Consider the following 12,041-nt stretch of genomic DNA (forward strand, 5'->3'; position numbering starts at 1 on the left):
AGCAAATTGAAATATATATTTTTTAAATTTTACTTTTTCTCAATTTGGTGAGTTGTTTCTATCGCATTTGACGATGGTTTTGAGAAAGAAATCAAAGCATTGAACATAAAATCCTTAGAAGAAAAAAATCTAAGAGAATGCTGCACGGGTTTTGTAGTTGAGCTGGTCAAACAGTTGAAGCAAAGGTAAATATTTAATTATTTTTATTTAATTGTTATAAATACAATTTTGTCAATTTTAGATTGCCGGACAACTTTAATATATTAAAACAGTTTGATGCTTTTTCTGTTGAAAACATCTTGAAAATCAAAAACAAAAGCATCACTCCGATCCTGGAGTATTTTAATACTCCCAATATTGACCAAATTGAACGTAAGTACTATGAAGTTAGGCAAGTACAATGGGAAAATGTCGACGACACGGTTAAGTTCTGGAATGAATGAAATAAAATACCGGGATTCTGGCGGAAACTGCAGATTTCATGAAGTGGCTTTAGTTGCTCTTCAAATATTGTCACTGCCTTGGTCGAATGCCGAAGTGGAAAGGGTTTTTAGCCAAGTGAATTTGGTTAAATCCAAAATCCGAAATAGGATGACCGTTGATACGTTAAAAAGCTTTTTTTCGACTTTTTTTCCCGGAGATTCAGCTTTTTTTAGCTGTTTTCTTGAGTCGATTTAGCTGTTTTGGCCTAACAAAAAATGACATCACTGCTTAGCAATACAATGTAAAGTAAAATTTACACTGCAGACCGTGGTAAAAAATAAATAATGAAAAATTAAAGAGAAGCCGTGACATCAAATACATAATTAACAAAAATTTAAACAAACATAAATTTAATTTCTCGACCCTGTTAATGAAAGAAAATGTTCTGTGTTTTTAAAGAATATACCGTTTCTACGTACGGACCAGATTTCTGCTCCGGGAATACCCTGTACTAAGCCAATGGGTAACCTTGCAACTCTAACAAAGCGGGGAATCAGACCTGGAACTGGTTCCAAAGAACGAATTTCATAGAGGCAATCGCGCACGTGTTTGTGTCTGTTGATTTTAATTTGAATCTAACACGTTTTAAACCTTTTAAATTTCAATGGCATTCGGAAGACCCCGTGGTGGCGGAGGCGGTGGCGGCGGCAGAGGATTTCGTGGCGGTGGTGGTAGGGGCAGCGGCGGTGGAGGAGGCTTTGGAGGTGGCGGCGGAGGAAGAGGTTTTCGTAGTGGCGGTGGACGAGGAGGATTCGATCAAGGCCCGCCGGAGCGGGTCATTCCGATCGGCAACTTTGTTTACACATGCCAGAATGATCTTGTTTGCAAGGTGGACATCGACGATGTACCATACTTCAATGCACCTATATTCTTGGAGAACAAAGAGCAGGTTGGCAAAATCGACGAAATCTTTGGCACTGTTCGGGACTATTCAGTCTCTATAAAGCTGTCAGAAAATGTTTATGCAAACAGTTTTAAGCCCCAACAAAAGCTCTTCATTGATCCGGGCAAGCTGCTGCCGATTTCAAGATTTTTGCCAAAACCTCCGCAGCCCAAGGGCGCCAAGAAAAAGGGTGGCGTAAATAACCGTGGTGGCACAGGTAACTATTAAGTAACTTTCCCTCCTGGGTTAGCAATTAAACATATTTTTCTCTCTTTAGGTGGTGGTCGCGGAGGCGGAGGTGGCTTTAACAGAGGAGGATCGGGTAAAAAATTATTGCATTGAGCTCTGAACATAAAACTTTTTCACAAAACATCTTTTTTAGGCGGCGGTCGTGGAGGCGGCTTCAACCGAGGTGGTTCGGGTAAGAGGTTTCTGCCTTGCATTTGAAATCCGTTTATAAATACATAAACATTTTTTAGGTGGACGTGGTGGCGGCGGAAACTTCCGAGGGGGCGGCGGTCGTGGAGGCGGCAACTTCAACAAAGGTCGTGGCGGAAACGGGGGTGGCGGTCGCGGACGTTGGTAGTTTGATAATAATCTTAGCAGCGTTAATTATTATCCATAGAAATATAAGACAGTATGTACGTTTGTTTGTAAATTAGTGGAGCTCAATTCCAATGAAATATGAATAATTTTAGTTTGCAGTTAACAAAGAGTCGACGTATGTAGATATAACGCAGATGACATTTTGAAATCCTATCCTACGTTTGTAATACAATTTTTGTAAAATAAACCATTAACATCTAAAAACAGAAAAATTATAGCAACCCTTATTAAAACTCCCGGATGCTCTGAAACTATAACACTAAACTATAACTACATATAATATATGTATTAATAATAAAGACAAACAAAAGTGTTGGTTCTCTTTCAGTTTCTGGGTCCTGGTCGAGTGTTCCGTACAAATTACTTTTTTTGCTATTGATTGAATTGATTAAAAAACAAATTCTTCAATTAGGGAAAACGTTGTTTTAGTCACCAATTGCATTAATGTAAAGCCTGCATATTAGTTCGAAATACAAATTTTTTTAACATTGCTTTCGTTAAGGTGCATCCATTATGCAATTAAAGAAGTCCAGTCTAGTACTATCAGCTCTGCATAATGTCAAAGAGAATACGTCGCAAGACTAAAATAATAATCTAATGCGTCCGTCTGGAAGAGAGTCACCATGTGCAACTCATGTAGAAAATGCCCATTCTGTGACATTTCACCCATGTAGAAAATTTAAATTTAACGGACGTAACTATTATATCCACATTCATTTGAACTCTGTTTTATTTGGTTCATGGTATAAATAAGTCGAGAACTTACTTATTTAATTTAAAATAATTTCACAGTGGTACCAATTGTTTAAAAAGTTTTAAGTGATATTTTCTTTTGATAATTCCGATATAGCACTCTATTTGTATTAGTGCTATATCTGAATTATCATAAAAAACATTTTTATGGTTCGGCTAGGAAACATTGTTTCATAAGGTTAAAACATGTTTAAAAAAATCTCACGAATTTGGCTTACAAATGATTATCAAAATTTAAGTTTGGTAACAATATGCGCAAAAACCAAATTATGAATAAAGCTATTGATCTGAACCGTATTTGATTTCGGCACCTTTCATAAAAACTACATTCGATCGTTTTTGGTTTGCAACGATCAACTAGTTTGCAGCTAGCATTCAGTGCGATTTTGTTGTTCAAACTGGGAGGTGGTGTTCATCGATTGGTCGATTTCATTTATCCGCAGACAGTAAACGGGTTCGACGGTTCACTTGAACAATTAATCCAATAATAATGAATCTATTATCTAATACCATTACGACTCTTTGTATCATTGGCCTTGGAATAAGTTTGGTTTGCCTAAGCGATGGCACATTGGTTGAGAAAAACTTAGAGGAAATTTTCCCACATCGTCTAGGATTGACATCCGGCCTCCATCCATCCATCCAGCCTCTTTTCACGGTTGTAAATGAATGGAAATACTTAGATTTTGAGTATCCAACCTTCGTCAAAAGGCAACGTGCAATATCGAATGGGTATATATCGAAAACGTTATAAAATTAAATGCTTTCCTCGTCCAACAAGTTGATATCGGACAAGACTTCAACTTGGCCGTTTGTGTCTCACATGTGTATGTATACAAATATATGTATGTGTGTATATACACACATATGTATGTGTACATTCATGGTGGTAAATGGTACTGGCCTTGTCTTGCTAAAGGCGTGCGTGCTGCTCACATTATAGTTTCATTTCATTCCCATTCAATTTGCAGCGAATTCGTACCGAAAAATAACCTGCCCTTAGGCATTGATGTGCATCGAAATCGACTCTTTATAACGACACCGCGTTGGCGTGATGGTGTTCCTGCCAGTCTGAGCACTGTGCCGTATCCGGCAATAGAGACGTCTCCAAATTTACATCCATACCCTAACTGGGAGGCGCATGGAGATCCCTTTAACCCAGACTGTTCGAAGCTAATCTCCGTCTACCGGACTGCAATAGATTCGTGTCAACGCCTCTGGCTCATCGACTCCGGCATTGTAAATGCCACAATCAGTCTTCGACAAATATGTCCCCCGAAAATAGTTGCCTTTGATTTGACTACTGACCAAATGATTGTTAGCTACACTCTACCTCAATCCCAGATCAAAGAGGAATCCTTGTACTCTAACATCGTGGTAGATGTGCGCGATAGCTGCGACGACACACATGCTTTTGTCACCGATGTTTGGCGGTTTGGCATTGTTGTCTTCAGCTTAAAGAACAACAGAAGTTGGCGTGTAACCAATTTTAACTTTTCACCTAACCCAGTTGCAGCCGACTTTAAAGTCTATGGGCTGAACTTTCAATGGCTAGACGGAGTTTTTGGGATGAGTTTGTCATTCGATCCGATAAGTAGACAACGTGTGCTGTACTTCCACCCTATGGCCAGCTTTAAGGTGGGTGGAGTTCGATATTTTATATATATTTATTACATATATTAGATTTGTAGGAATTCATGGTGTCCACCGATCTTTTGTTGAACGAGTCCTTATGGGTGAATGGCACTCAGGATGTGGCCCAATATTTTTTTCCTATCGGCGATCGTGGTTTCAATGGGCAATCCTCAACATCTGGAATTGCGCGTAATGGCGTAATGTTTTACACACAAGTTCATCGGGACAACATCGGTTGCTGGGACACTGCCAAGCCCTACATACGCTCCAACCTGGGATTACTCCTTGATGCCCAAAACTCTTCAACTGTAATTCAGTTCCCCAATGACTTAAAGGTCGACAACGAGGAAGATCAGGGTGTTTGGATCATGAGCAATCGCCTTCCTATTTACTTATACAGTCAGCTTGATTATGGCGATATTAATTTCCGAATTCTGAGAACTGGAGTCGCCTCACAGGGTGGCCTTCCAGCCATATGCGATCCAAACAACAAGCTCATAAGCAGATCATCAAAAACAGCGATTGTATCGATAGAAGAGGGTCAATGCTATTAGAAAATAAACAAATAAATGTATTCATAAGGCTGAATCTTTAATATTCGGTTCGGGTTCGGATTTATGAATAGGCGTTTACGAAATCTTTACGATCCCAGACAAGATAATTTGTCTACAATTATAGTCATTGATCGAGGCACAGATAAGTCACTTAGCCAGTATTGTTGTGTAGAGTACACAAGCAGGGATTTTATAAATTCAGATGCATTCATACAAGTGATCAAGCAGCTGTTGCTTTTAAAATCTGTAGACAGCCTGAATCCAGGGCTATAATGGCTATGGAACTTACCCTATACTCTCTTTTATAATGAACTTAATTTTAATTACGGAGGCGAGGCTAGAATTAACCTGCGCACACAATGCTAATCTACAAAAAAGCAAGCCATGGCGGATTTTGCAGATCTCTGCAAAGTCTTGCGTTACTCTCTCCCTGCCTATAGGTTTATTGCCGAAAAACGGATTCAAATCTTAACGCAGTTGATATCACGAAGGAAATTGTCGTCCGATTTTGATTAAATTTGTCAATTTGGTATGTCAGGACCCAGGTGGAATAGTCTCTACGGACGGACGGGGTTGAATAGATCGACGCCAATGTTAATGCTTATCAAGAAATATATATTTTTTACGGGGTCGGGGTTATATACATTTTAGATATTTAAACGAACCATTTCATTCTATATGTGCAACTAGAGCAGATACATACATACATATTTACATATCTTGAAACTTTATTTGCTTTATACCCTTGTAGAGGGTATTATAAAATTGCTCACACGTTTGCCAAGTACAGAAGCAGACGTTTTCCCAGCCGATCTAGCCATGTCCGTCTGTGCTTATAAACTTCACGCCCTCAAGTAAAGCTATTGGAATAATACTTGGTATCTATTGAGTTCAAGTGTGACAACTAGTCTGATCGGTCCACTTCCCTAGAGGCCGGCGATCGAAAGGCGCACTTCATTGAGAAATTTCTTAGTGGAAATATAGAAAAATCTTAATGTAAAAATATCAAAGAAGCTAACTTCGGCTGTGCCGATGTTTATATACCCTTGCAGTCCTTGGCCATAATATTTTTACATGTTTCAAACTCTTTTTCTGTATCATCAATTCATCAATGCACAGACAAAACCTTCCATACATCATTTCCATTTCTCTTTCTTCTTCTTCCCCATGCTGCATGCTGCGATTGGCACGCATACACATACAGTTTACGTAGCGTTGCGCCTGTGTGTGTATACGTGTGCTCAACTGCTCTGTGGGTTTCAAGCAATGACCTAGTAGAGCCGATTTACATACATATGTATGTATATTGACTGTAAATTGTGTTATGTTTATCGGATCTGATTGAAATTTCGGGATCTGATGTTTTATATCCAAAACTATCATATTAGTAAATTTCATGGGGATACTCCAATTTTTATGAAAATGTTTCTTCTAGAGCTATATGATATAGTAGTCCGATCTTGATAATTTTTATACTTGATCTGCTCCAGATAATAAAAAGCGCAGAAAATTTCAGCCCGATAGCTCTTAAGATGGCGGCGTGAAGTTGATTTGCACAGACGGACGGACAGACGGACATGGCTATATCGACTCAGCTTCTCATGCTGATCAAGAATATATATACTAATATACAAGGGTATAAAAAAATAGTTTCGAAAACAAAGCTTATTTATGAAAATTTATTGAATGAATTAAACAATGACAAGCACTTCAATGAACTTCGGCGTAGTCAAAGATTGCTTCTCTCTCGATTTTTTTTTAAATTTTTATAAATTATAAACTTTTATAAATTAAGATACATATGTACATACAGTGTTTCCATACAATGTAAGTATGTCACACAAGTTTTTAAGTTACACTAAAAATCAATTTATCCACATCTGAACGTTTGGATCACATGTATGTACACACATCTCGTTCGGGATGTTCCTGTCCGTTTCATAATAAATATACATATGTTTCTTGTGCATACAAATGTATGTCAAACACTTTATGTACTTTTTTGATAAAAGATTATGTGTAATTATTAAGACAGCGACGTAGTTTATCTTGCTTGTTTGCTTACATGCTTGCTAAGAGCTCATAGCATTTATCTTTTTTTTTTTTTTAAATCTTAGGATCCGACTTCAGCCTTGAACCCCATTTACCTTTCGCTTCGCTTACCTTCAGAGGTTTGCGCGTGACGCTCTTATAATCACAAATGTTTATGTAATGTTTGTGATAACATATGCATACATACATATATACACGGGTTACAGATACATACATATCCGAATTTCAATCCATTGGATCGTCGAAAACATAACCGATTTTCCGTAGGGTGTACAGACAAGCCCAAGTCCTAACTCTTCATTGTTTTTGTTCCACAATTTTATCTTTCTGCTTTGCTTAGCAGTCTATGGCCATACATATGTATATACATACATACTCATGTACATACATATGTATGTAAATAAATTTCTACGTATGTATGTATTTGTATGTACATAGTATGTACGAGATATCTGTATCTTTTGACAGTGTCTGCGGATGATTGTAGAAAGGCTGATCACTAAAGAATCATTCATAGTTCTTTCGCTTCACGCTTTTGTAGTGGGCTAAATATTGCGCTCCAGGTTTTACTTCCGTTCGCCGCAAAATGCGATCGTCAACGCAGTGTACCGTAATTCATTTAATATTATTGATCGTCGTTGTCGTCGTCGTTCACAATCCCGGTGAAACCCTGGCAGATGGTGAGTATTAATTAAGACTACAATTGAGAAATAGAATTTTAACTTTCTCAAAAGTAATTAAGAAAGGCAGAGAAATAAATCATTCCAGCGACAAAAATTTTCATTTTTAGAAGAGAGAATTTCCGACTATATACGGAGATGCTGTATTAGTGGTCTTCGACAAGCGCGTACGGCCAATTCCTGTGAAAATGTCTCCGAGGTCAATAGCATTCCAGCTCTTTGGCTTGGATTGTGCCACTCAACTTTTGAGGTATGCTGCTCCCGCGAGGTTGATCACTTGAGCTGTGAATTGGGTCGCTTGGCTGCAATAGAAGGCGCACGTTGTAATAAATTTCCGCCAGCTAATTCAAGCTCAACGACCGGAGCATATGCTGACTGCTGTCGTGCCTGCCAAGTTGGACTGGCTGTCAAGGCTAGTCAACAAAATTGCAGAGACCCGTTATTCTCCTTCCTTTCGGCTATTGAGTCATATCGCCTCTGTTGCGACGACGCTGAGAGCTACTTTCCCAATTACTCCGGGTCCAAGCACAGGCATCAAGATGAGAACATTGTTATTGATGATGACTCTAATAACCCCGACAATGACGACGAAGTGGAAGAGGATCTGGAAATAGAGAAGAAAGCCCCAGGAGGGAGAACTCCCGATACTGAAAGTGGAGAAACAGCAGATGGAACAATAGTTCTCACTGGCGATAATAATGATATTTGTGGTGAAATTCCGAATCTCTGTGCACAAATCTGTGAAAATACGGTTGAAGCCTACGAGTGCAAGTGCCATCCAGGATTTCAACTGGATGAAAACAACGTTACATGTTCGGCTATATCTGAGAAGAAAAATCTTTGTCCCAACGGATATCGCCTGGATGGAATGCAGGGCAAATGCGTTGATATAGACGAGTGTAAGGAGCAGTTGCATGAGTGCAAAACAACACAATATTGTCACAACACAATTGGCGGATATCACTGCCTCAATGTGAAGACGAACGAATGCTCCTCCGGTTACCACTTCGACGAAAAGTCTGAAGAATGTAAAGGTGGGAAATTGTTTTTTTTACCTTAGCGTTTTATTGGTTTATCCCCTTCGTAGATGACAACGAGTGCGAGCAATCGCCGTCGCCATGTGATGCTGATCAGGAATGCACCAACTATCCTGGCGGGTATAAATGCATCAAAAGTTTACTACCCTCTCCGAACACTTTAGACAGCAGCCAGTGTGGAAGTGGCTTTTACTTAAAGGACGACGGGAGCTGTGTTGATATTGACGAATGTGCCCAAAACACGACCAATAACTGTCATATACATTTGCATAAGGAATGCAGAAATACGTTGGGCAGCTTCTTCTGCCATTGCCAGGCTGGCTACAGTCTGGATGTCACCCAAGATCGATGTGTCGGTATGTCTAATCCAATATTCATTGATAGCACTCAATAGTTCGCACCTTGCAGATATTAACGAGTGCTCCATTAACAATCACAACTGTCTGCCAACTCAGAGATGCGATAACACGATCGGATCATACATTTGCACGGTACGAATTGCGTTTAATTAAACGGGTGTTAGTTTTCCTACATGTATCAATTACTTTATAGCGGCTCCAAAGCTGTGGTACGGGCTATACGTTGAATGCTGAAACTGGAATCTGCGACGGTATAATAGTGTTCCTTTAGTTTCTTAACCACTTAAAATTATAATTTTTCTTTCATGCAGATGACGATGAGTGCGCCTTGGGAACCCACAACTGTCCAATCAGCTACGACTGTTACAATACCAAGGGCTCATTTCGATGTCATAGAAAAACAACAACCAGCACTACAACCACGACGACAACCACATCCACCACAATCCGGCCGCCGCTTGTTGAGAAATCACCCAATCTGCGCTACCCATATGGAGGGTTGACCTCCCGCAAGCGACTACCATGTGCAACAGGGTTTAACCGAAACCACCTTGGGGCTTGTGTTGGTAAATATGAAATGGGATCGTTGAATTTTCGATACTACTCTAGCGTGTTGGATTTTCTCAGATATCAATGAGTGCTATGAAGGAGAACCATGTGGCAGCCACGAGCGTTGCATAAATACCAATGGCCACTACAGATGCGAGAGCCTACTGCAGTGCTCCGGGGGCTACAAATCGACTCCCGACGGAACATCCTGTATTGGTGAGTGACATTCGAATATCAGACTAATGCAATTTTAACAATTCTCATTGAAAAATAGACATTGACGAGTGCGAGACGGGAGAGCACAATTGTGGCGACACGCAAAAATGCCTTAATCGCAATGGAGGCTATATCTGCGCTTGTCATACGGGTCATCAGATGTCCCGTCTATCCACCGGTCTCGATACCTGTGTCGACATCAACGAATGTACCTCCGCCCAGCGTGTATGTCCTTCCAATGCAAACTGCTTCAACACTATAGGTGATTTACAATTGAAGACCTGACAAGAAAGCCTAAATAATATTTACAACTCATAGGTTCTTATTACTGCGAATGTAAATCTGGATTCGAGAAGAAGACTGACAATAGTCAGGCTTCTGGGGACTCTACAGCTCAATGCTTCGATGTTGATGAGTGCGAAGCTATTTCTGGCCTTTGCCAACAGAAGTGTGTCAACTTTTGGGGTGGCTATCGGTGCTCGTGCCACATGGGATATCAACTGGGACAAGACAATCGCACGTGCAACGACATAGACGAATGCGAAGTTCACAAGGACTACAAGCTATGCATGGGGTACATCAAAAATCTAAAGGATCGAATTAGTCAATGCTAATCTTTTCACTCGGTGCTATTGCAGCTCTTGTGTCAACACTGCTGGATCTTATCAGTGCTCGTGTCCACGTGGATACACCTTGGCGGCAGACGAAAAAACTTGCCGCGACATTGATGAATGTGAGGGCAGTACCGAAAATCATGTGTGCACCGGTCGGGTAAGTCTTTTAGGTACATATGTATATACACCTAGTACTATGTATGTAAACGGCCTTTTTTATGCTTCAAGCATGATATATGTACAAATATACGAGGGAGCTTTAAATGCACGACCATCAACTGCCCCTATGGATATATGAACGATCCCGAACAGAAGAAGTAAGATTAGCGTAAACTAGTCAACTTTAAACCCAGCAATTCCCCATTTTCTTGCTAATTCATATCCACAGCAGGTGCAGACAAAAGGCCACATACTGTGAAGGAGAAGACTGCTACACAAAGCCTTCTGCGTATACCTATAATTTCATTACATTTGTATCCAAATTAATGGTTCCTCCAGACGGGCGCACTATATTCACTTTGCGTGGGCCAATATGGTACAACAACATTGAATTTGACCTAAAGATTGTGCGAATTCAAGCCGCCCCCAACATTGAAAGGGCAACCGAAAGTCATTTTGAGTAAGTGTCAACTGTTGATTGTCTTCCTCTCAATGCACTTTTTACCCTTGTGTACTTGCAGTACGTTGAAGAGCAATAACCAAGTGAATCTCTTGTTGAAAAGGGCTTTGGACGGTCCCCAGGATATTGAGCTTGAGTTGAGCATGACGGTTTTCACAACGAACGCAATGCCCCGAGGAAAAAGCGTTGCCAAATTGTTTCTCTTTGTATCGCAATACCCTTTCTAAAGGCACTACCTGTGTCTTTAAATAATATTAGAGTCAAGGAACATAAATTCTTTATTGGTTCTTTTCGGAAAGATTGGGCACAAAATGTTTTGTTGAATTTTGTATTCTTAATTTAAAATACGTGATGGATGAATACCTTAAAAGCCTATTCAAGAAAAAATTCAATTTTTGTGTAAATTAATTTTATCACCGAGGAGTGTTTTTTCACATAGGATAAGGCAAAAGGCGGTTATGTTTCAAGATTTCCACCGAGACAAAATAAAACTTTACACGCTTCTTCTTCTTACAATTAGTGCTTTATTTTAGCGAAATCTCTGAATTTTTCACCATCAAATAAATGAGAAGATGTTAGTATATTAAAGAGTTCTACTACATCTCCGCCTGGAGATCCCACATAAGCCTGGTATGGCCAGGTAAGGCAACTCCCGGTTCCATGCGTTTTCTGAATGTGGTGCACATTAATTTTTCGAGGTATTGACCAATCTGGGACGATAGTTTGTGGCTACTCGCATTGTGCCCGATCTTTGCTAAGACAGGTTGTCGAATGGGTGGCCTTCATTGCGGCTTGGCTATCCATAAATATGCTCACATAGAACTTATTCGCAGAGATCGTTTATCAGAGTGGCTTTGAGCCAATGCCATTGCTTGTGATGACGCGGCCCTTCTTTAGCCGGCACCCCATGTTGCTTTCAGTGGACGGTGGATCCTCGATCCTGAGGTTGCTCTGCGCTGGCCTTATGGGACCCTTCTGTGCTCTCATTTATATTGGAACAA

At 40.0% G+C, this 12,041-nt stretch overlaps 3 protein-coding genes across 3 annotated transcripts; all 3 read left to right on the top strand.

The window, feature by feature from the left end:
* Window positions 1-976: 976 nt before the first annotated feature.
* On the top strand, window positions 977-2,184 carry LOC6651170 (probable H/ACA ribonucleoprotein complex subunit 1). The gene is made up of 4 exons (XM_002072541.4): window positions 977-1,583; window positions 1,644-1,688; window positions 1,749-1,787; window positions 1,846-2,184. The coding sequence occupies exons 1-4, from the start codon at window positions 1,088-1,090 to the stop codon at window positions 1,950-1,952; spliced, it is 687 nt and encodes a 228-aa protein (XP_002072577.1). The 5' UTR covers window positions 977-1,087; the 3' UTR covers window positions 1,953-2,184.
* A 937-nt stretch (window positions 2,185-3,121) lies between these two features.
* Window positions 3,122-4,941, top strand: LOC6650791 (protein yellow). Its single transcript, XM_002072542.3, has 3 exons — window positions 3,122-3,457; window positions 3,697-4,363; window positions 4,417-4,941. The coding sequence occupies exons 1-3, from the start codon at window positions 3,216-3,218 to the stop codon at window positions 4,912-4,914; spliced, it is 1,407 nt and encodes a 468-aa protein (XP_002072578.1). The 5' UTR covers window positions 3,122-3,215; the 3' UTR covers window positions 4,915-4,941.
* Window positions 4,942-7,491: 2,550 nt separating this feature from the next.
* On the top strand, window positions 7,492-11,314 carry LOC6650792 (fibulin-2). Its single transcript, XM_015176879.3, is given in 15 exon segments — window positions 7,492-7,646; window positions 7,757-8,196; window positions 8,270-8,296; window positions 8,299-8,680; window positions 8,734-9,039; window positions 9,092-9,174; window positions 9,236-9,293; window positions 9,354-9,608; window positions 9,670-9,807; window positions 9,866-10,069; window positions 10,126-10,381; window positions 10,446-10,578; window positions 10,650-10,738; window positions 10,810-11,040; window positions 11,102-11,314. Coding segments are annotated over 15 exon segments (2,862 nt in total). The 5' UTR covers window positions 7,492-7,552; the 3' UTR covers window positions 11,268-11,314.
* Window positions 11,315-12,041: the final 727 nt, after the last annotated feature.

The sequence above is a fragment of the Drosophila willistoni genome, chromosome 3R (assembly GCF_018902025.1).
Source record: "Drosophila willistoni isolate 14030-0811.24 chromosome 3R, UCI_dwil_1.1, whole genome shotgun sequence".
In the NCBI taxonomy this organism is placed as follows: Eukaryota; Metazoa; Arthropoda; class Insecta; order Diptera; family Drosophilidae; genus Drosophila; species Drosophila willistoni.